Source organism: Camarhynchus parvulus, chromosome 5 (genome assembly GCF_901933205.1).
Source record: "Camarhynchus parvulus chromosome 5, STF_HiC, whole genome shotgun sequence".
NCBI lineage: Eukaryota > Metazoa > Chordata > Aves > Passeriformes > Thraupidae > Camarhynchus > Camarhynchus parvulus.
This window is the reverse complement of record NC_044575.1, coordinates 10,551,272-10,575,758: the sequence shown is the minus strand read 5'-3', so window position 1 is coordinate 10,575,758 and position 24,487 is coordinate 10,551,272. Positions and strand designations below refer to the sequence as shown.

The following is a 24,487-nucleotide window of genomic DNA, read 5'->3' as shown; positions in this document are numbered from 1 at the left end:
CTACCCAGTGCCAGCCATTTCATTCCAGCCTTTGCTGCAGCCTGCATGGAAACACCAGAGCCAGGGAGAGAGGTTAAAGGCAAGGTAAGATTATGTTTATGATACAACTCCAAGTGTTTTTGTGGCAAAGTTTATCATTACTTGCCTCAAACTTGTTGCTAAGCAGAGGGGGCTTTCAATGACCTCAACAAGCAAACTGGGAACCCCTCCATGCCTTGGCTCCATTTTCTTCCCTGCCTGCTATTTTGGTCACTTTTCCAAAGCATGAATCAAGCAAGCCCTGGATGGCTGCGGGCCCCTCATTCACACTTCGTTGTGGATAGGAAATGAGGAGTGTTCACTCAGCACCTTGCTGGCCTGGGTCAGTGGCAGCAATGCAGTCACTCTGCAGATGCCTGCTTTAATTAGGGGATCTTTTCTTTGCCAGCAGACCTGGGCAAAGCAAAATGAAAGCTTGGAGGCAACGAATTGCATTTTGCTCTTTTTTCTGTTAGCATTTTCAGCCTTTGTCAGATCTTTTCTTACCTATTGCATTCAATTCTACTTCCACTGGTCTCTGTGGTGCCACATTATTCTTTTCCTTTTGGTTACATATTCCTAATAATTGAAAGAGCAGGAATCTCTGTATTCTTCTTTACCCAGGAAACCATACACTACCATTGTTCCTCCCTAGCAACCACAGTACCACACAAAGTGTTTCTCATAAAGAAAATTCCAACAATTCCACCTACACAGGCCTGCACAGAGAAATTAAGGTGCATTCAAAGACAGCATTGTGCAAGGCGAGTCCAATACTTCAGATGACCACAAACATTGACACTATGGCAATATTTTATATTCTGAGCTTGCCCACCATGGTGATGCACTCAAGTGACCAAGAGATCAAGTGTGACCAAGATCAAGTGTGTGCTGCCACTGACCATTATGGATGACAGATTCACAGGCAGCTAAAATGTGCACCAAAGTCTTCCACTCAAATCAGGAGTGACACCCCTTTCCCACAAAGGGAGATTCTGCCCTTTGCCAGAGATTTCATTCAAGTTCAGTCTCTGCTGGAGACAATGGGAGAGCCGGCTCTGCCGGCGCTGCAATCAACATCGATTTTGTGCCGCCGCGCTCGGAGGAGGATGCGGAGCAGCTCCTGCCCTACTTGCTCTGTTCCCATGACAACACCCTGCAAAGCAGCTCCTGCCAGCTTCCCCCTGACTGCCTCATCGTGCCCGACAGCGTGCCCAGGCTCCGGCTTTCAACCCAGACAACGCCCCTTCCCTCAGTTGCCAGAAGCTTTTTCCAAGGAGGAAAGATCTGTTTGAAATAGCAAATGGTGTTATGATGGGCAGAGCAGAGGTATTAAGATCCCCAGCACCCAGACACAGGGAGAATGGCTGAGTTTGTTTTGCCATTCATGCTTGCGGGTTGGCTCCAGGACTATATTCTTTTCTTCATTAGTGCTGCTTCTCCTTGTGTGCTGAAGTGAATTAATATCTAGCAGCACTTCAACTCCTGATTTCATGTAGTAGACGGCAAATAGCTGTTTGGACTAATGTTCTGGATAAAACAATCTGCTTTTCTTGGGGGTGAGCCTTGTCCTGCCAGTCCTCCAAAAGCTGTGTGCCTCCTGGCATTCCATGAGCAAAGCCTTGAGACTGATCAAGCCAGCAGCTCTTCAGGCAAAATGAGGAGGAGCAGATAAGAAATATGGAGCATAAAGATGAGTTCAGGGCATTGAAGCTGGGTGAAGGAAAGTAGGAGAAGTTTTCCTGCCTTCCAGTCCAATGTAATGCTATAGTGAGGTAGAGGATGATTTTTTTTTTTTTTAACTTTTTTTCCTGTACAGATTCTAAGCTTTTCCTATGTAGACTGAGAACTCAGTCTGTGGCTTTGGCTGTACCCCTCCCAATTGCTCAGTATTTCCTTCAACAGGTGCATGTCATTATCTGGCTAGGAGGGAATCAAAATTAGGCTTGATAACTAAAAACTGGCTGAGATCCTTACAAGGACTCACCAAAGGACCCACAAAAGGACTCCTCCAGGACTACCCAACCGAGAGGAGCTTGCAGCTGAGTGCTGATAAGGTTGTCTATCCCCTTTCTGCCGCATGAACAGCTCTGTGACTGTGAAGTTCTCTGTCGTGGCATGGCCATGGCCATACCCAGGACAGGTTTTGTGAGGTGTGAGTCACACAAGCTCCCTGCACTGCACCTGAGGATGGTAACAGGCATCCTGTAACAGGTGACAGCACACAGCTCATCCTGGGCACTTAACAGCAGCACCTGAACTCACTGGGCCCTGGTTGAAAGGCTTTGCAACACAGCAAAGACTCAGAAAAAAATCCACTGCAAAGCCAGTTACCCTGGTAGACAGAAAGCATTCTGTGAGTTATTGAGTTCAGGATATCCACTGGAAGGCTGTTCATCCTGCTGCTGGGTGGCCACAACACATGTATTTTGATTTGTTCCATTGCCAGTGTTGTCCAGCCCAAGCATTTCTGTGACCCCAGCATCAGCCTGCACAGAACCTTCCACTTAACTCAATTACTGCCTCATTTGCTATTCCATTTTATTTGATCTGAGCCTTAAAGACCAAATCACGTGTACTGCAAATTACACAATGTCCATCCTTAGCTTGGATGGCTTCAAGCAGGTGCTGAGGAACAATTAGATCACTGTCTGTAGAAGCTGCTATTAAACTGAGAAAGAAAAGACAACTCTAAATAAGACAGATGCAGAGAGAGCTCAAAGCTTGCTCACACTGATAATGAAAATTAATCAAACATCATTAGCAGTCTCCAGAGAGTTCAGTACATCATGTGCTTCTGAGATGTGGTTCTGGTTGTTCTCTGCCTGACAAGAGCACCCACTTCTCTCAGCTCAAGGGCAGAAAAGAGATTTGCTGCATCAATTAAAAGATTAAAATTTGGGGCCTTATTCAGAGAGAGTTGGGTGGCTTTCTTTGCAAGCCATTTGGGCCAGCCTGTGGCTTAGTGCTGGTGAGCAGCCAGGATCTCTGGGGAGGTCAATAAGTGCATGCAGGTGATTCTACCAAATACACAGCCTTGCTTTTCCTCCCATAGAGTGGGACTTACCTGGAGACTTACCTCCATTCTGAGCAGTGCTCCCTGGCAGGCTGCTTCTACACCTAAATGCAGCTGTGATGGGTGAGCAGCATATTCCATGCAAAGGAGCTGTCAGGAAAGCTGGTCACTAATACCAGTTCCCTAAGGATTATTTTAGCACACAGTTAATTCTGCTAAAACCTCGTGTCCTTCCTTTTGCCATCCTGCCTCACTTTTTGATTGTCCATGTTGCCCTAATTTTAACTCATCAGCCTCAAAATCTGGACACAAGTCCATTCCATTTGTATTTTGTTTAACAATACAAACTGTGTTGTTAAATACAATTTAACTGGTTAGAGCTTCTGAGCTTTACAACAACTGTGTTGTGTCTGGGACTTGTGTTGGTGTCCTTTGGATCTGGTTGTTTACCCACCACCACCACTTGTGTTTATAGTTTCATATTGTGGGAATTATAGGGAAGATAAATAACTCACCTTGCAGGGCAAAGATGTGTCAGTTCAGGCTTAAAAATCAAGAGAAAAGAATCTAAAAGGGTAAGAGAAACTCAAGGTTTTTGTTTTCACATGAACACATAGTGATGTAGACATGCAGCCCTCCCACAAACCAGTCTTAAGGCTGGTGCATGTTATCCCTTCATCCTGTCCTGCAGAGCCCTGGGAGCTTCTATCCTGAAGCAGGGCCTTGGGGATTGGCCCTTGGGATTCACCACTGACCTCCCTGCAAACGTGGCAGTTCACAGTGCCAGGGATGGGGCTGTGCCTTTGCTGTGCCTGGCCTCTGCTGCATTGGTTACCTGTGACCCCCAGGAGCAAGCAGGACACATTTTTCCCCTGAAGCAATAAGAGGTACATGGAGATCACCTTAACTTGATTTGGGATGGCAGGGAGTGGAAGTGCAGGGTGAGCAGCTGATGTGAGCTCATTGTCATCAGTGTCTTCTAATACAATTTGTGAATGAGAGCATCCTCTTAACTCTCTTTGTACAGACTGCAGGGATTCATTGTGCTGGAGCTTTCTCCAAGTAGCTTTTCTGCAGCTGCTGCCACTGGGCCCAGATGCTCTCTGGATAGGTACAGGTGAACCCAGTAAGCACTTTCTAGCTGTGAGAGCACTGACCAGGACCATACGGGAGAGGTCCCCACTGAGACAGCCCTCACAGCTAAACCTGAAATCTTCACTGGAAGTAACTGAACAGGACATTGGAAGGTGGCTCATGACCTTAATGTCACAGCATACGAAGCAGCGGGGGGAGGGAGGGAAGGAAGGAAGGAAGGAAGGAAGGAAGGAAAGGAAGGGAGAAAGGAAGGGAAGGAAGGGAAGAAGGAAAGGAAGGAAATGCCAGGCAGAAGTTTTCTTGCAACAAAACGTGGTCTCAGTTGGAGCAGATTTAACCGGGAGAATGCTAAGCTGTAAATGCCAAGTTAATTAGTCCTCATGCATAATTTGTTTTTTAAAATACACTGTCATCTCCTGAAGGAACAGGAGCCCATTTCCCCTTCTGTTAGGCTTAAAAGTCAATCTGAAAAATGCCATTGAAGTCTAAACCAAGAAGCATCACGATGTCTCAGTAGAGAAGGTCTCTGTGAGTAGGAGCTTAAAATCCACAGATTTCCTCTCTAAGCCTGCCAAACCAGAAGGCTGAACAGCCTTCCCAGGGCACCTCTCACAGCAGACCCACTTCACTGGATTCTCATATGACTGCACTGTTGAGGCCCAGTTTCTTTGTTAGTCCAGCTCCAAGCCACATTTTGCCCAATTATGGGTTTTCTACTTCCCCACCAGCAATCAAAAAGTGGCAAAGTCCTGAACATTTTCATGTGTCCTGATCTCTACTGGCCTGGATAAAACCAGGTTACTGGGCTGCAGCTCATTCATCCTGGGCTTTGTCTTCCACCCAGGGACTTTGAAATGGTCTTTTGATTTGTGATCTAGGAAAGACCAGTGGTTAACTCCCAATTATATTTTTATTTTCAAATTATTAGCCAGGGCCGTCTGGTGTTGCAGTTTCTCTTTGCCCCTGTTCTCTATGACTCGGTATGTTTTGCATCTGTCAAGTGCCTGATCACTCTCCTGATGTCTCCATGTGATTTTGTTTGTGGAGGAACAGAGGACTGAGATTTATAGCAACACTTTAAAATATATTGGTTTTCTCACTGAGGTCACAGATCTCAATATTGCTCCTTCCTTACACAGTATTTTTCAATGCTGCCTTTGCCAGCATTACCATTGAGATGCTTGCTAGCCAGAGCGCAGGGACAGCTTTGCCCATGGCCCCCAGCATGGTCCCTGTGCCCTGGCTGGGTACCACAGCCCAGAGGCTGTGCCAGCCCCACAGGCAGTGAAACCTCAGAGGCACCTCGAGGTGTCAGGCAATGCTTTTCTCACCTGCAGCAGCTCCACTGAAGGGAGGAGGTTGTTTCTCCTGGCCTCTGAGAGAGAGGTGAGAGGTGCTGAGCAGTAAATCCGTGCTGGCCCTGGCACTGTCTGGGGGGAACAGGTGGAGACACAAGGGGCTGATATCAGTGTTATGATGCCCAACAGGCAGGAAGAATGATGCTCAGAACTCCATGATATCAGAAGGCTAATTAATTACTTTATTATACCATATTATACTAGGACTATATTACACTAACAAGAACTATCTACTAACTAGAAAATAGATAGTTAGTACATAGTAGATAGTTAGTAGATAGTAGAACTATCTACTAACTAGCAAACCCCTCTCTGCCCGAGTCCTGACACACACACATGGATCCAATTGGTCAATGAATCCAAACAACCATCACCAGAATCCAATCAAGCAATCAGCTCGGGTAAACAATCTCCAGAACACATTCCACATGGGCACAAACACAGGAGCAGCAAATGAGATAAGAATTGTTTTGATCATTCTTTTCTCTGCTTCTCTCAGGAGAAATCTGAGAAAGCTAAATCACTCTGTTCAGAGGGCATGTGAATACCACAGGCTGAAAGAGCATTAAGAGCTCTCCACCTTCTGCAGATCCCCCACCTGTGTCTGGGTTCTGGGCAGGTTTAGGTTTAATGAGCACATAACTTTACACCAGCTCTCCTTGAGCGAGCCCAAGCGCTTTCCTGGAGGATCCAGCCGCGTCTCCCTGCGGGGGCAGCCACAAGCCTCGGGCATCCATCGATCCCACTGCAGCCAAAAAGAGAGAAAGTCCCTGCAGCTTTCTCCCCAGCTAGTTCTCCTGCTGCCGTGCCTTCCTGTTGTTCCTAAACTCCCGATATTTTTAGGTTGTCGACTGTCTTCTCACCCACTTTGGGAGTGATGAGATCTCATCCTGGGGAAGTGGTTGCAGCAGTGCTCTAGTAACAAAATCATTAAATCAATTGCCTTTGCAGCAAAGCCATCTCTGGTGAAATGTCACTGATACCTGCAGTGTCATCTCCAGAGCCTGCACCCTCTCGTCAGCCATGTGGTTGTTAACACAGGAGGAGGAGACCAGCACATGGGTGAGCTACTGCCAGCAGTGCAGGGCCCATGGAAAAGAGAAAAAAGAGGAATCTCAGCTTAGGAAAAGGAGCAGACTTTCAGTAAATGGAAACCTGATACTTCACCTCCATCTATTAAGCAGCAGGTGATAAAGCAATACAGGCCTCAGCTGATGTTTGCCCCATAAAATAAACCCAACAATATACAGCCCCCAGGCACATGTTTATGTAGAAATAAGTCATCAAATTATTTGCTTCTGAGACATAAGAATTAGATTTGTTTTCACAACATGTTGAGCATCACTTCATCATCAGTAATAGAAAAGCCTGTAAAAAGGACCTCCCTGGAGAGCTATTAGATAACAGATTACCCTGGAGATAACTGTGAAGAGACAACCCAGCAGCTCTCATCTAATCAGCTACTCTGCTGGTGATGAACAAATGTTGGTGGATCTCAGCAGGACCCAAAGTGCAAGTGAGTGATGGCTGTAGGGCTGCTCCTGGCAATGGCCTCTGACTTTCCCCTAGAGAGTAGCCAACCCAGAAGGAGTTAAGTAGCAAATGTGGTGGAAGGAAGTGGGGTTGTGGGGTGAACCCCTCTCTGCAGCCCCAGGGTGCTCCTCCTCTGCAGCTGCCTGCCCACATGCCCTGGGGTGCATCACTTGCAATGAGGTACAGACATGGGTTGGGTGCTGACAGCCACTCTCTACCAGATCTCCAGGTCTCTAAAATTTTCAGCAAGTGTTGATGCCTTGCCTACATGGGCCATCTTAATTGCAAGGGCCCAAGCATCAAGATCCTGCATGTTCCAGCAGCTTTTGAAGCTCTGCAATGGGCTCACCAGGGCTCTGTTTAATGTCTTCTTCTTTGAGAGCTTTGTCTTGGCTTTAAGCATGACTAAAACAAAGACAAGATGTGGTCTTGGAGAGAGCAAAGGCATTCTGTCCTACCACATTCTGTTGACCACATGAGCACAAGGGACAGTGCCTTGGCCAAGGAGCAGCTGGCTCACTTTCCCTGAGGCTGCTTGGGAAGGGGATTGTGCTTGGCCTCACCTGTGAGGTGTTTGCATGGTGACATTAACCAGCTGAATAAAACATTCAACAAAACCCTCTCCCACCCCAGAGGCTTCTCACAGCTGTTTCTTTATCTCCTGAGTCCTCCTCATCCCACATGGCTGCAGGCATTGCCCTCTTCTCTGCCCCCACCTCCTGCCAAGCTCCCTCGGTTACAAGGCCTTCCTGCAAACTCATGCCAGGGAGAGGTTGCCAAAGGGGCACAAACCTGTGCTGGAGAGGAGCAGGAGCAGCACCCAGGGCTTGTGGAGCTACTCTGCAATGCTCAGCTGCTGTGCCATTTACCCCTGTGACCATGCAAGTGCTTGACACAGAGATCTGATGTTACCTCCCCTATTCCATAATCTCATTAGACTGAGGTGAATGCCTGTCTCCCATAGCAGCTGTCCTGTCTTATCCTGTTCACAGGAGCCACCTCTGGAGGGCCCCAGCTCCAGGGCTAGCCCCATTGTGCAGAAGGGATGGAATTTTGCCCATTGATTTTCTATTTGTGTGTGCTGGGACTCTGCTTTTTAGCACCACGAATAAATCTAGAATCCTGTAGCAGCTCCAGGAAGCATGAGACATTATTTTTGCCTGTACATTGATTCTTCTCATTTTTTTCTCCATTTTATTGCTGGAGCATGGTTTCTTTCCATGTTCAGAGAAAATGCCATCCCAGCATTGAGGAGAACCAATTTCACTGGGTGTGGAGTATTGCTGCTCCACCAAAAGTTGTTGCTGTGGGACTTGGAGTAGGGGAAGGGATCATTTCTCATCAGTAAGACAGAGCTCAACAACTGCTAAAGCATCCTAAAGCCCATCCAGGCAGAGACAAGAGTGCCCAAATCCAGACTCAAAGCTTTGGGGAAGACCCTGACTTCTGCCTGTGGTCACATAGCTGTGGCACTCACGCCTCACCTCTCATGTACTTTCTTTTCCCAGCTTTCCAGAGTTTGCAAAGGACTCTCATATCCATCCTGTAAGTTAACTGAACACAACATAAACACCAAAACAGCTGTCCTAAGGCTAAACCTGGAAACAGCAAGATCTCATAGACCTCATTCCTCCCTCGGGAGGGAGAGCCACGGCCACAGAAGGTTGGGATTTCAAGTGCTCACCTTTCAGCCCAAGTGCTGTGTGCCATTTAGCCTGCCCTGGTTAATTCATCCCAACTGCCACTCTCTCTCAGTTCAATGGCAATTCCCAACAGCTTTTCCAAAAGCACTGTAGAGCCCCAACAGACCTAAGAATGAAACAAACCTTTTTCTTAACAGAGACATGCACTGAAAACAAAATAAAAAACAGCCTATCTAGCACACAAGCAAATAAACAGTGATAATGGTGTAACTTTATTTAGATTTAATTTGACATTTAGCACAGTAATATGCACAGAAAGAAAAAAAGTACCAAAATACCAAACTCATAGCATATAAAATAATCAAATATATTTCATATTTAGTGAAATATTTCTACAACACATCAGTGGGACTACCCTGGGCAGCCCAACCCTGTAAATATATATATATTTATATTTATAGCTGCGTTATATAAAATACTGTATGTAGAGAAAGCACTGAAACTTATCACCAAAATAGAAAATAGCTCAAAATACAGATAGTTCAGGTTTGCTGGATATACCCAATATCGAAAAGAGGTTCAAACCCACTGCAGGAGATAAAGCTCCAGCTGAGATGCTCTGGCAGGCATGGGATGGCAGGGTGGGCACACACTGGATCAGCTGGCAGGAGCCTGGCTGCCAAAGGCCATGAGATGACAAAACTTTCTGATCCTCAGCCAGAACCATCAAGAGGATTCTGAAGCGGGAATGCTGGCGGTGCTCGCGGCTGATGCGGGGCCAAAGCGCTTTTGGAAAGCCAGAGCAACTGGAGCAGCACAACTGCATCCCTTAAGGATCCAGCTGCAGCAGGACTGGCCATGAGCAGATGCACAACATCACAAGGAGATTATTCTGAATTTTAGAGATGCCTCTTCAGCAGATGACAGCGATTCATTCCCAACAGGTTGTGAAAACATAAAAAGCTGCGTTTGTGTGAGGCCAGGCTCCCCCAGGCAATACCATGTGGCACGGGAAGCAGCAGCCCCGCTGCTCCAGGACACTGACACCAAATAAAGTGCTTGGCCTGGCAAAAACTCCCACCTCCCCTGAGGGTCATCAAGGGTTGCACTTAGGAACCCAAGTGGTTTGTAGACAGGTATAAAAAACATGGCATTTCTGGCAGCAGCACTGAAGTGCAGCTGGGGTCAATAACCTGCACCAGCCATGGCCTGGGCACTGCAGGGGCTTCAGGCTGGGGGTTGGCTGGGCAGGGAGAGGCACAGGTCCTGGTGGCAGGGGCAGCCAAGGGCATTGCATCTTTCCAGACAACACACTTCTGTGCTCATTTGTTGATTTTTGGCCTGGTGTAATGATTGATTTACTTGACTACCCCCACAGGAAAGCAGCCAAGACTTGCCCAGAGGATCCCTGCTCAGAGGGTTTGGAGCCCCAGCACTGGTGCCAGCCCCATGCTGGGAGATCACCCTGGGAGCCCTCCCAGGCCCTGTTCCTGTGCTTCTGCAGAGAAGCCTGTAACCCATTAATAATTCCACAATTGTTCTTTGTCATCAAGCCAGCAGTTGCATCCCTAATTACATGGCAACAATACTATGCTAAGAGGATGAGCTATAATTCCTAGGTGGTATTAACATTGTTATTTTACTCTGAGTAACTTCCTGGTAATGGCCATTTGAATGTGGCAATATCAATTAAGTGAATATAAATGCTTAGCCCCTGGAAAAATCATTAATAAAAATCTCATTCTGATAGCCTCTAATCACAGCTAAGTACAATTACTCATACGAGGCCACTATAAAAAGTATTTTTCTCATCAGAAGAAATTCATAAGGTTTTCCCAACTGTTTGTAATAAAGAGGACATTATATAGAAAAGTCCAGAAAATAAGCACATGTTTGTTTCTCAAAACCCATAGATAAACATGACAACATCTCTAAATTACTGGCTACAAACAGGATTTCATTTAGCTCTACTCAAGCTGTAGCCTAGTACAAACGTTTTCAAAGCAGCACGTTGCTGTTTCATCTGGAACAGCTGCACAGGATTTCTTTGATATCAAGCTCCTGCGTGGGGATGGTGTTTCAATTTCTCTTTATGCCTCCAAACTGAAACAAGAAGGAAAAGACATTTAGTAAAGCAGGTGCTTTTCATGGGGGGTGAGGGAAGCAGCATAATTTGGCCTTGAAAGCAGTTCTAAGAAATAATTTGTCAGTGCAGTGGTGACAGAGCCACGCTGTGTCTGTCCATCTGTGTTGCACAGGAGGCAGGGAGCCCAGGCTGTGCTCCTGCCTGGCTCCCTCCCGGTGTGTGCCTGGCGTCCCTGGGCTCACACGCTGTCCCAGGGCCAGCAGCTGTCCCGGCCACACGCCAGGGGGGTGACCTGGACACGGAGCAGGGACACCTGAGCTCTGCTCCTGACATGGACCAGCCCCTACATCCCTGCTGCTCTCCCCGTGGACACAATCAGCAGAGGGAGGGGCGCTCCTCCCCCGCTCCCTACGAGGCTCCTGGAGCCCGGCAGCTCCCAGCACGGCAGGTGTGAGCTGCACGGGGCTGCAGGACATCCCAAACCCCGGGGCTGGTCGCGACAGGCAGCTAAGGAAGATGCTGACCTACATCACCCACCAGACACTTTCTTAAGCAGTGAGCAAAGGTTTTTTAGGTTGCTGAGCAGCCACAAGCGCTGCCTACCGAGGCACCGAAGTGCAAACGCCCTGTCAGGCACCCGGTGCCCGCCGGTTTGGTGAGTCAGGCAGCAATCAGTGAAGCATCTCCTATTCACAGCACCCCATGCAGTGCCTGGGAGTGGGGGTTTGCCCTGCCTGCTTGCCTGCAGAGCCAGCCACCACAGCTACGCACATTTAAATATTACAGCACATATTTATCTTTCTTTAGTGAGATAAGGCTGGAAAAATCTGGGACACCGGGAGGAGCTGGCAAGGGGGCTGCTGGGGTAATGGGGGAGAAGTGGCAGCACCGTTATCTGCAGGCAGGATCTCTCAAACATTCATGTGGGTTTGTTGGCCTTGCTTCATAAATATTTTCCAGACAAAGATTTGTTTGTGAATGCTGTCAAAGCAGCCTCAAGGAGTCTTTTTGGTGACCTCCAAAAAGTACATTTCCTAAGGCATTCCCCTGTGCATGTCTTGTCAGACACTTGCTTTGATGCACAGTGTTTACTAGGAGAAAAAAGCAGTAAAAGCTGACAAAGGCTGCCAAAAAATCAGGACTCCATTTCAAAATTTGATGAGCTGATGCAAACAGTTTCTGTCAGGGCCATTGACCTCTCACTCACCTCCAGCAAAGGGTCTGGCAGCTCTGGGTGGCCCTGCCACGGGGCACTGCCAGCAGGCTCAGGGATGCACGTGCAGCTCACCTGCCCAGACTACTTACTGCTCTCCTGCCTCAGCACTGTCAACGCCCACAAATGGGATTTCTTCCCTGTCCATCTGCCCCAGAACCAGGTGGTGCTTCTCCATGTTTATGACACACTGGAGAGAATAAATGTCTTTAGGTAAGAGGGAAAACTGCAAGTTAGACTGGTCCCAGCTCCCCCCATCAGTATCCTGCTGGAAAACTCCTACCTTCAGAGACTTCAGTGTCTGCAGCCCAAAGGAAAAGGGTTGGTCATTGTCTTCTGAAAAAAAACAGGACATTTCAGATTTATACATTCAAAATGCCCTCCTGGGCTTTTTGTCAGTGACTCCATCCTTCCTTCGTGGTTGCTGTGCTAAGCAAAACCCTGTTTATAAAGGGACTGACTCAAAGGAGAACAGGAGGGCAGGCAGATGTGCCTGCAAGTGGTTGCTCCATCTGCATGGCAAAGTCAAGCTTGTGAACACATCCTCCCCCTTCCCTTTGGGGACCCAAACAAGAACTGACTCTATTTGAATTTTAACATCTTCCTAAAGCTCTGTTTGTCCTGCTGGGGTGAGAGGAAGCAGAGCCCAGCCCAGGGAGGAGGAGCAGAGGGTTGTGCACTCACCCACGACGAGGGCAGCGCACTCCACGGGGACCGCTCCCACCGTGAGCGACAGAGCCTCGATCTGCCCAATGGCTTTCACCTTGTTTGGCAAGGAAACCATCTCCTCTTCCACAGGGAGTGCTTTGAGATGCTCCTTTAACCTGTGGGCATTGAAAACACTCCTAACATCAAATGGCCATGGCTGGGCTGTTCCAGCAAGGAGCAAATGGTGTTTGGAGGGTGCTTACACCTGAAGTGCTCTTAGCTTGCTCATTCACCACGCTGCTGTTGGAAAGCTGCTTCCCTGGCAGGTTCTGTGTGGGTGCTCTGCAGGCAGCCAGCAGACCTCAGCATGACCCACAGTGCTGCCCAAGCCCAGCTCTGTGCTGCACTTTGGCTTTTACAGAGGAATCTTTTTCCTACATTTTCTGAGACTCAGGGAATACAGAATTGCTTCTATTGCAGTGTGGGTGTAAGGAGGGGTCTGTTCACTCCAGCTTCCACGAGTGGAGCTGACACTGTGTCCCCATGGAATCATAGAAATGCTCAGGCTGGAACAGACCTCTAAGGTCATCAAGTCCAGCTGTGTCCCCAGATGGCACACCCACACAAATTCTTAACACTTCCAGGCATGGTGATGCCGCCACTTCACTGTGCAGCTTCTTCCAAGGCCTGACCACCCTTGCAGGGAAGAAATTTTTCCTGATACCCAAACTAAGCCTCACATGGCACAACCTGAAACCATTTCCTCTGGTGCTGTCACTCATTACCTCACTTGAGCCTCCTTTTGGGGAGCTGTAGAGAGTAATAAGGCACCCCCTGAGTCCCCTTTTCTCCATGCCAAAGATGTCTCACATCCAGGGTGGCCCAATCCATGTTTGTTAACATTTTGTTAGGTGCTGCTGCAGGCTTTGTTCTGAGGAAATGGGGACAGATCAATCACATTCAGCCCAAAGAAAAGAAAAAAGGATGTCAGAGATACCTCAGGTACAGTTTCTATCTATACCCTTTGAAGCAGTCTGACAATACTAATTAAATATTTAGCTTCAGTTTCTCTTTTAAACTGAACTAGAATCTGATGGAAAGGCTGTTTGAGGTGCAGATCTCTCCCTCAGATAAAAGCCAGATCAAGTTTCAGCTATTTGAGGTGCCTTTCTGCTGAGCCGCATTGCAGCAGTGCTTGTGTGTGTCTGTCTGTCTGTCCTGGGGGCCAGCCCCCTCACAGGCTCCAGGACTGAGGTGGACATTGCCCACACCATTTAACACAGGTGAGGGGTAGCAGGGAAAAGGAGCTGGATCCCCTCTGCTGCTTTCTGGGAGCGTGGCCTTAAAAATCAGCAGGAACACATCAATGAGAAGTTCATGAGTTCCTTGGCTGCCTCCTGCTCCTCCCACAGCTCCACAGGGGATTTCTCCTACTGGGAAGCTGTGAGCTTATTCCTGCTTTCCTAAGGGTGAGGGGGAGAGAATGACTGGCATCATGACAAGACACAAAAAAAACTGAAAAAGAAGGGAGGAATTGAGCCTGAGCATCAGACACACGAGTGCTGCTTTGAGACACCAGGTGCCCTGAGACCTGGGCAGCAGAAACAGGCTCTGGCCTCTCTTCAGTGCTCTTTGAAGGGCAGGGCTGCTGCAGCAGGGCAGGGCTGCAAGAGCTGCACTGGGAGTTCTTAGCTTGTAAAAAAACATGTAACAAACACAGGGAGCAGAGGAACTGCCCCAGAGCAGGAAATCCCTCCAAATGCCATCCTGTGGCCATCCTAAGCTTGCCTGAGCTGCTCCACAGGTTGGATTAAGCACAGCCACCTTCTAGTCACTAAGCACTGTTGTGCAAAGAAGTAATTAATGTTAGGACAGGAACAGGCACCATTCAGTCAGGGCTGTGCAGTAGTGCTCAGTGAGGAGGGGTAATTTTCTTTTTTTTTCATAATTACTGCAAGTTAGCTGCAAAAAGCAATGACTCCATGGGAATAAAGTGCCAAAACCTCCTTGATATCCAGTGAGCTGATGCCTGGTCCCGTTCCTCAGAGATGACAGAGTTTTGCTGCAAATGTCTATCAGTCACCTCTAATAATCCATAAATACATTCCCTTTTCCTTTAACCAGGAGAAATAAGTAACTGGGAGCAGCATCAGACGCCCAGTTCTGAGAACATGCATGCACACAGCTTCTTTACATAGGAAAATGTAAATACATTAGTGGGCCAGCAGCCTGGGGTCATGTCCAGCAGCCAGGTCCCTGCCCTGCCACAGGAGCCTGCAGAGCTGGGCTGGGCTGCCCTGGGGACACAGAAGGCTGGGGAAGGTTCAGCTGTTTTGTGAGGCACTGAGTGACAAGCAGGCAATGAAAAAATATGAATACATCCAGCCCTCTGAAGGGATTCCCTCAGAGGTGAAGAGGGTGGCTCCCTGTTCTGTTCCACCTCCCTGCCATTTAAGACTGGGACAGCGTTTGGTTGTGACAGGAGGGTCAGGGGCTTGCCCAGCCCTCCCAGAATGACCATCACTGACAAGGGCAGAGCCCCAGCCCCAAGACACTGCCAGTGCTGCCAGGTGCCCTGCTCCTGCCGAACAGAAACCCAGGATATTTACCCTAGCCTGTCCAGGCAGGCAGATGACATGAGGTTGTGTTGTGAGCCGGTGTCCACCACGGCCTTCAGCTCCTTCCCCGCACACTGCAAGAGCAAGAGGAGATGGGAAATGATGTGTGGGATGCAGGATGAGCACCAGAGGGTCCAGGAGCTCTGGTGCCCATGAAGTCTCCTCATGCCAGATCATCCCTGCTCCCCTGCACTCTCAGATGCACATGAGGTCCTGAGCCCTCTCTGGCTCATTTCTATCAGTTTCTCTGGATCTGCATTGAAGGTACTTGAGACAGTAGTTCATGTTTGGACTCAGGTGTTGATTATTTCTTATCAGTCAAACAGTCTCACTACAGTGAGTTGGGCAGCTTTTCCTGAGCAAAGTGCAAAATGGCCAACAATCTCTTGTTCCAAGGTCTTTTAAGACTAAACTATCCAATTAAGAACTGACACCTGGATTATTTTCCCTTTTAACCCAATAACTGATCCCAAAGAGCTCACAATGCAGACTTTTCTGCCCAATTACAAAATGCCACCCAAACCCATGAAGAAGGAGGAAGAAGCATGAAGAAGAAACCCAGGATGACACCCTGTGCCTTCCATCTTGCTTCCATCCACAACACACTGAAAATCCCAAAACCTAAATTTCTCACCAAGTGGTACGCCTACACTACTCTCTATAATCTATTTCACACTTTTGTGGATTCTAGTCTATCTTGAAGTCTAGGAAACTTTCTCCATGAATGAGGGTCAAAGTCAGTGCTCCCCCTGGGGGTCAGCGAACCCAGAGCAGACAGAAATATTCCTGGTGCCCTGGGTTTCCACAATTTGCCCCTGCAGAGAGCAGATGGGGCAACCCAGGCAGGGGGGAATACTGTAGAGAGTGGGAAATACAAATGAGCATGGGGCTAAGGAAGAGAAATGTGAAATTGCCCTTGGGCAAAGAAAAGAGGGATGGCACTTGAGGAAAACAAGCAGGCTGTGAACACAAGGATTTGCCATGGATAATTATACCCCAGCATTTCAGCATGCTGCCCCAGCTTAGCTATCCCCTCTGCCCTGATGTGCAAGGGAAGACACCCATCACACCAGTTTTCCCTGTGATTCCCAGGCGGGCATCTCTGCCACAGCAGCCTGGAGCTGCAGAGGGAGTGTATCCCCAGAGCTGTGACAAACCTGGCTGGGAAACATGGAGAACAAGAGCACAGCCTGAGACTGTTGGAAATAAAATCTGCAGGAAAATAACCCACAAAAGGCTGTGGAGGGACTATTACCTGGCAGCTCACCACTATGAGCTCTTCATCCTCAGTTTTCCCTGAGCTGCCCAGCTTGGTTTGGTTCAGCTTGTTGGCCTCTGATGAGAGATCCTTTGGAGCCCGGCTGCCTCGGAACTTGGATAAGTTTGTCTCCATCAGGCGCTTCTGCAGGATGTTATGTGGTTGCTATGAGGGAGAGCACACACAGAAGAGCAGGGTGAAGTCACAGGAAAGCCACACAGTGCTCTTTGTCACCAGACTGCCTGTGGTGCCCATGGCCAGCACTGCTGTCATGGGAAGTAGGTCTAAAATCTCACTCTCCCTACTTCCCAGACTACAGCTGTTCTTCCCAGCTAGTTCTGGCTTACCTGTCTTTGACTGAAAAGAACTTTGTTTTGCAAAGGGAATAATACTTTCAAACTATTAACCTTTGAGACCTTGGAGGGATGCCTTTCTTTTACCAAACTCAAATTAAAGGTTTCATTGCATAGAGGAATCCAAACAAATCCAGCCTTTTCAAGCTGGTGTTTCAACCATAGCTGCCTTCATCTCTTGATGAAGGGAATTCCATAGTGATGTGAAAAATTAGGATATAACAAATTACCTTTCCAATTATATTCACCACCTTAGTATGAAGAATAGCCCTCTGTGCCTGTTTCCCCTGTACTTTTATTCAGCTGCTAAGGGTGGCTAAATGGGACCAATCCTGAGTGCCATACCACAAGAGGAAAGGGAAAGGAAGGAAAGAGGTAACTCATCTGAGGCAGGTAGGTATTCTCCCAGAACTCCCAGCATTTCTCTCTTTCTCTGTTATTTCCATTTGCTCTGGGAGAAGCATGTTGCCTCTCAAGATCTCCTCCAACCTCTTTCCCAAAAGCCTCTTTATGTTTAATGTTCATCTCAGATGGATGCACACACTCTGCTGGAGGTGAAATGACTCTGCCTGATGATCTGCTCATTTCTCTGCCCGGCTAATCTGCCCTCCCCATTAATGCCTTTCCTTCTGATTTTAATTTCTCCATGGTGAGACATTTTTACTGGCTTATCCCTGAATGTTTGCATTGATGTTAAACATGCCTGTGTGCCTGCAGAGACATCAGAACCAGAAAACCTCATTCAGGAAGGGAATATCAGAGTCAGGATAACTTTGAAAACCTTGGGCCATGACTCCCCAAGTTGCCAGTGCCCGCCCTTGCGCACAGCATGTTAAATAACAGCACTTCCAGAAGTCTGATGCAACCTGGCATCCTCCTAAAATAACTGCAGCCACGCTGGCGCTGCAGATCGCGCTTGGGCGCAGCGCGGGCAGCGGAGCTGGACCAGACTGAGGGGCTGGGGCAGCTGCACAGCACCAGTGGGCACTGGGACATGGCAGCTCCTTGTGTCCCCACTTTCCACCCTCCTGCTTTCTGCTGCTTGAAATAAAATCCCATGGCCATTTGGGGCTGCAGGTGCTGTGTCTGACCAACCCACCACAGAGCACGTCCTGAGTCTGAGCAGCAACTCCTGATGGGCAGGAATCAGCTCTGACATGGTGCTGCCTTCCCAGGGAGACCAAAGAGCAGAAACCAGCATCACTTAACTGCACTAAAGGCAGGCACTGGCTGCACTGGTACTGGGCTCTGTGTGGGGGGACAAGCAGATCAGTTTGGAAGCGAGGGCTCCCTTGTGTGAGGCAGAAGCTGTAGGTGCACAGTCAGCACTGTGATCGCTGTGATCACCTCCAGCGCTCCTCACCAGAGCAAAAATGCAGGCCAGGGCTTTCTGACAGCAGATGGGATGTCCTTTTCACCCTTTAGGTTTGACTGCAGCTCAGAACACTAATTCTTCACATCATTCAAAAACAACAAAAGAAAATATAGGAGAGCTTAGAAAAAAATGGATGAGGTTCACCCAGCTGGCCAGAAGACAGCCTGTCACACAAGGGGCACCTCCTTGTGCCCAGCCCCATGCAGGCAGCACCAAGAGAAATTCCTGAATGCCATCAGCCAGGACAGCCTGGGTGCTCTTCTGATCTGCCTGGCCTCCATCTCCACTGTCACAGACATGTTTTATGAAAAATCCTTTCCTTAGGATTTTTCCTCCTGAGCAGCTGAGAGGCCTCAGGAACAAAATTTAAACAATGATTATCTGCTGCTGTGGAATGCAACAGGTGGATCTGTGATTGGTCTCATGTGGATGTTTCTAATTAATGGCCAATCACAGCCCAGCTGGCTTGGACAGAGAGTCCAAGCCACAAGCCTTTTATCATTCTTTCCTATTCTATTCTTAGCTAGCCTTCTGATGAAATCCTTTCTTCTATTCTTTTAGTATAGTTTTAATGTAATATATATAATAAAATAATAAATCAAGCCTTCTGAAACATGGAGTCAGATGCTTGTCTCTTCCCTCATCCTGGGACCCCTGTGAACACTGTCACACTCCACCACACTCCTCACTGCTATTTTAACTGTCATCTACCATTGAATTCAACCCATTTTTTTAACTACAAGTTCTCCTACGGATTGTTAATCAGTAACATATATGGATTTTCTCAAGCCCTGGTTTTTCTGAATCTTACATGGGATCCATCACCAAAAGGAACAAATCCATCACTCAGCAGTCACAAGTTACCAGCACAAATGGGATTGTCTTTTGTTGACACTTGCCCTTCTGAAAACCACAGCAAATTCTGCCTCTAGGGAGACAAATCTTCCTTATGTTGTGCTCCAATACAGCAATAATCTGGCAGAAGGGGGCTGAAAAGGTTCCCTGCAGCACCAGCCTGTCTCAGGCTATTAATTAGTTTGCTTTAACTTGGATTTCCCTTGACTCTTGTGTGCACCAGAGTGAGGGATGTTAGTCACGGACATGACTCAAGTGATGGATACGTACTTGGTAAATGGATAACGTGCCAGGGGACATTTGCAAATGCACATTTTGCTGGCAAACTGCAAGCAGACCATGTCTGGGAGGGAGGGAGAGGAAGAAAACCTCCTCCTGACAGCAGTGGGGAAGGCAGCTGTGTTCTCCCTCCAGTGTGGGCCTGGCAGTGTTTGAAGGAACCCAGATCACCTGGCACAATATTCCTTTGTATTGCAAAAAACTGTTGAAAGTTTTATAAAAGTATAGAATGTTACATTTCATTGTGTGAGCAAGAAAATAAGTTTTCCTTTTATCATTCAGCACTACATAAATACAAATCAGGATTTTTTTCATGAGATGGGTCCATTTCCAACCCCAATATTTGCAAAAAGCTGTGATCCCCTAAAAATGTCACCATGAAAACCAAAAGAAGCGAGGGGAGACACCATCTAATGCTGACCTTATTTACCTCATTGTCTGACAAAAGCACAAGTAATTCTGCCCAGCTTTGTTCCTCTGTGATTTGTAAGCAAGTGCATTGCTGCAGCTTGCAGTATTCATTTCTCTGGCAGGTTTCCCTCTATTTGGCTTCTAGATCTGGGGATAACAGGATCCATCAACAATTCCACTGAGGTAGAGGAGAAAGTCAGGGAAGACACCAGCTCCCCTCCTCCACAAACCCATCTCAGGAGGTTTGCCCTTTCTTCTGTACCTAGACAGTAGAGGGGAAGGGAAAAAAGAGTTTTAATGCATCAACAGAGCTAATCCCAAGAAATAATCAATTCCTCTCTCTCTTCACCCAAACTCACATGTCCCTGACAGCATCCTGTGCTGTCAGCCCCTCTCGTAGGGTGATGAGGGGGGACAGAGCTGTCCCCCTGTGTGCCCAGGCAGCAGCCAGCTCTCTGGGCCAGGCAGAGCACACAGCATCACAGATTTCTGCATTTCAGGCAAGACACACCAAACTCTGGGCATGCACAGCAGGGAGTGGGGACACCTGAACATGCTGCAGTCCATCCAGTGCTGCCCCAGCTGTGGGGAGCTGGGGCTGGGGCCATGGGGCACCCAGGGTTGTGCTGAGGTGCCCAGGGGAGGTCTGAGGGCAGGATGGAAACGGGAAATGCTTTTGTTGCTGTTGCTGCTTTTGTTGCTATTTATAACTCTGCTTCCCAGGTTGTCAAATGATGAGGGACTGCTCCAGACAAAGCTGCTCCAAACTGGTCTGGTGGCTCTGGGGGCAGGGGACAAGTGTCAGAGGAGCTGCAAGAGCCAGCATGGGAAGGGGGCCATGGTTACCCTGTCAGGAAGCCCCATCCCAGCTAAAGACAATCTCCTCCCAGCTTTGGGGCTTCGGGAAAGAGTCCAACAGAGGGAAGAGTCATCAAAACAAAGCCATTTCTGTTCTCTACATCCAGCATAGCATTTGCCAAACTCAGTGTATGCTTTGCTATGGCTTGGTCTCATACTGGACAGAGGGCAGTACATAAAGGGAGTGAGGAGCTGGAGTTCTGTCTGAGCCAGAGTAATTCACTGGGAATGATGAGAGCATTGAAATGGATGATCACAAGAAGCATGTACCAAACCTGCCTGTGCACAGCATCACCAGGAGAGCCGAGTGATGGCACACAGACAGGGAATGCCAGCACACCCACCCTGCTGACCTGCTGCAGCTTCACTGCGCGCAGAACCCCCGCACCAGGGCCACAAGGAAGGGGATTTGTCCCCAAAACTGCAGTGCCAGCTGCCACAGTGACAGACAGGATCTGTTCTCACCACCTGTCGCCATCTCTGAGGAGCTGTTCCCTCAGCTCTGCTCCTGCCAAGGCTGCTGGAAAAGCCCCAGGGGAAGCCCTGCATTAATAACGCCAGGAGCCCCCGAGCCCCGGCGGCACCGCGGCTGCCGCGCAGCTCCAGCACAGGAACCTCTGCTCTGTGGGGACAGGCACAGCCATCCTCAAGGAGGCCATGCAAACACCTTGGGCCAAGAGCTCTGGTGCCCTGGGCCTCCTGATCATGCAGCTCAGTCCCTCTGGGCATGGGCCTCTCAATCTGGGGCCACGCCAAAGTGAAGTCCCATATTTTGTAGGGTCTCTGGTCTCAGAGATGCACAATCTCCCACTCCTCCTGGGGACAGCCCTTGTGACATCCAGGCAGCCACAGCAGTGGGGACACACAGTGTGTCTGTCCTCTCAGCAGTGCCCTTTCCCACCCTGGCTGTGTGAGGGGTGAGTGTGGCAGCATCACTTCACTGCAACACACCCCAGGGGCACACGTCTGAAATTCACAGGCTGTGGGAACAGTCCAGTGCCAGTGCTCTCACTTTGGGGGTCCCTGCACACCGCATGGGGCAGCAGGCTGTGGCCAAGGGAGCCCTGGCCACATGTGCCAGCGCCCCCACGGTGGCATGGGGACAAGAGGCATTCTGGCATTTTGCAGTGGGGTGGCCCAGACCAGCTGGGGTCTCACCCCAGCCCTGTGGGCATCTCACCTCTGCCACATTGCTCTTTCTTTTTGTTCTTGGAGGGCTCTGGGAGCTGTGGCCCTCCCCAGGGCTTTGACACATCCCTGGAGAGAGCCCCCTGGGCAGATCCTCCTTGCAGGGGCTGTGGGTGCAGCAGGGATGGTGCTGCAGCCATGCACAGGAGCAGGGAGGACACCTCGAGGGACATTTCTGTGCCCAAGGTGGTGTCAAGGAGCCCCTGCCCTGCCCCTGGTGCTGGTACAAACCTGGTCCTCACTCTGCAGGGCAGGGACTTCAGTGCTCAGTGCCCCTGGCTCCTGCTACCTGTTGATTCTTACCTGGGCAGAGCAGAACCCACGTCAGGGACTCAGTCCCGCTCACTGGGGGTCACAGAGCCACAAAATGTCATTTAGAGTCTGCTGAAAACAGCAATAAAGCCATCCCGCCCTGAAAAGCATTTCAACTCCCGGCTGGAGAGCTGCAATTCACTGGTGACCAGGAAAGCTCTTTCTGGGCCTTTCCCTGGACAGGAGCTTCACTTCCTGCAATTGCAAAACCCTTGGGATATCAAAAAAAATTACCTCCATGTGCACTGCAGAGAACAGCCTACTCACTCCACTTGTCTCAGGCAGGCAGAGCCAAGCCTAACCCAGCTGAGCAGGAAGGCTCTGACAAAACAAAACACTAAAAATAAATATTTTTACTTTGGTTTTCAATAAAACCCATATCAAGCATAGGAAAAAAAAAGAAAATACTGTTTTACAAGGTGCAAGATATTTTCAACACTTGGGCAAAAATACCTAAAGGGGCTTTCCCTGGTAGATATGTTTTCTAAATTTTACTCCTTATGTCAGAACTTTTGATGTTCCATTGGGGTATCCTTTCCCAGTAGAGAAAGCTGAAACATTTGCACAGTATTTAGAAATGCTCTCCAGCCCCCAGACATGGTGAATAACACCAAGTACAGGATCACATAGATCACAGCATATGTAAATATTTTAAACCTAAAACTATGTCTCCTTGGTTTAAAAAAACCCATATATGCATTGGCCTTTATTGAAATGTGATCTTGAGAGTTTTATATTTTGAAATACTTGTGACTATACTTCACTGAATCTCTATGACTGTGTGTTGTGTGTATCTATAGATCACAGGCCAACATGTGTGTGTACCTATGCATTGTATGAAGCCACTTTGACTTACTCTGACCCAGAGAGGAATTCTGTACTGCAAACAGAATGCCATTTTCTTGCAAAAGTTAAAAAAATAATTAAAAAAAAATTAAATGCCATTAACTCTGAATGTCAGGCATCTAAAAGTACTTAGTAGAAGAAAACAGCTGTGGTTATAACTACCATCACATTTCTACTCCCTTCCATTGACATGCTATAACTACCATCATATTTCTACCTCCTTCTTTTTACATACCTAAAGTCCAATTTTTTACAATCAGCTCCCACACGCAACCAACTTCTCCTAAAGAAAAACAGCGTGAAGAAAGACACAGACACTGCCCGACCAGCTCCTTAAGTCCCCTTCCAATAAACACAATAGAGCCTTACAGTATCCTTCGACGTGCCCAGCTTCTTCAGCCCGTCCAGAGGGAGCAGATCCGCAGAATCCTTGTGGATGAACTGAACCGCCTGCTTCATCCTCCTCTGCTGGCGGAGAGACGCCGCTTCCCTTATCTCCACTTCTTTCCTGCTCGGCTCTGTCAGGATGCCCGAATAAAACATCTCTGCTGCCTCGGCGGAGCTGGGGGGATGCGGAGCTGCGCGTCCCGGGAGCAGCGCTGGGGATGTGGGGATGCGCGGCCGCCCGCGCTTTATATGCCGGGCACGGTGACGCGGGGAGCGAGCGCAGGTAGCGCGGCCCGAGGGCTGCGCAGAGCGCGGCACCGGCGGGGGGAGCTGGGCCGCTCCCGGGGATAACACACGCGGTAACAACACATCCCCGCCCTCCCTCCCCGCTGGCAGGGCTGGCCGCGGGCAGTGCGCGGCTCCCGGAGCCCGCAGGGACAGCGGAGAGCAGCGCAGAGCAGCGGAGCCCCGAGCTGCGAGAGCTGCACCCCGGGCCGGGGGATGCAGCCCCGCTGGCCATGGGGAGGGTTGGTGCCTTGTGCCCGGGGTGCCCCCGGGCTCATCACACACAGCACGGCCAGCAGCAGTCTGGATCATCACTGTCCTCTCAAGCACCCAGGAAAACTGCCTCAAAAGTTGTCCCAGCCAAACCGGGGCACCTTACATGTGGTTTTACACAGGGTTTCTGTAGCCATCGAGTGTCCGGGTAGAGCGCAATGTGACTAATCACCAGCACCCACACCAGTGATTGTTAATCAGAACAAAGCAGCTATGGTTTTACAGCTTTTGTGCTGTTTGCCTAATGACCCAGCTGTTGCTGGAGCCAGTCTTGCTGTATTTACTTCTGATCCCAGACAAAACTGGGAGATGTGTTAGAGGATGCTGGCATTACCTTGGCTGTCTAGAGGTGTCCTTTATTCTTCATGGGCAGCTCTAGGCTTCCAAGAAGCAAAGTCCCTTTTTCTGGGGCTGGCCTGTCCTTTAACTTGTTCATTTAAGCATGAACAAAGTCTCCAGTAAAATGCTTATACCTCTTTCCATTGCAGTGTACAATATGAACTAATACACATTAGAGTTTCATACTATAGAGACTGATTAACGTAATAGTTACAGAAGGTAATTTTCTTATCAGGATTC

At 48.8% G+C, this 24,487-nt stretch overlaps 1 protein-coding gene across 2 annotated transcripts; it reads right to left on the bottom strand.

Moving 5' to 3' along the window:
- Positions 1–10,695: 10,695 nt before the first annotated feature.
- On the bottom strand, positions 10,696–23,577 carry NRIP3 (nuclear receptor interacting protein 3). Of its 2 annotated transcripts, none has more exons than XM_030949932.1 (7): positions 23,333–23,577; positions 16,484–16,651; positions 15,220–15,302; positions 12,647–12,786; positions 12,246–12,298; positions 12,055–12,152; positions 10,696–10,766 (listed from the first exon to the last, which is right to left on the bottom strand). In XM_030949932.1, exons 1-7 carry the CDS (start codon positions 23,504–23,506, stop codon positions 10,754–10,756), a joined length of 729 nt encoding a protein of 242 aa, XP_030805792.1. In that variant the 5' UTR covers positions 23,507–23,577; the 3' UTR covers positions 10,696–10,753. The 2 variants fall into 2 exon arrangements, with proteins under 2 accessions (XP_030805792.1, XP_030805793.1); XM_030949933.1 differs by having other exon boundaries at positions 12,246–12,295.
- Positions 23,578–24,487: the final 910 nt, after the last annotated feature.

What these genes read in the sequence shown, in the direction of transcription:
- NRIP3 (XM_030949932.1), bottom strand. Translation starts at nt 23,506, where the DNA reads ATGTTTTATTCGGGCATCCTGACAGAGCCGAGCAGGAAAGAAGTGGAG. An exon ending in TCATAGTGGTGAGCTGCCAG is followed by an intron (nt 15,303 to 16,483) that starts GTAATAGTCCCT and finishes TTGCTCTTGCAG; the next exon opens with TGTGCGGGGAAGGAGCTGAA. An exon ending in GTGCGCTGCCCTCGTCGTGG is followed by an intron (nt 12,299 to 12,646) that starts GTGAGTGCACAA and finishes GTTTTTTTTCAG; the next exon opens with AAGACAATGACCAACCCTTT.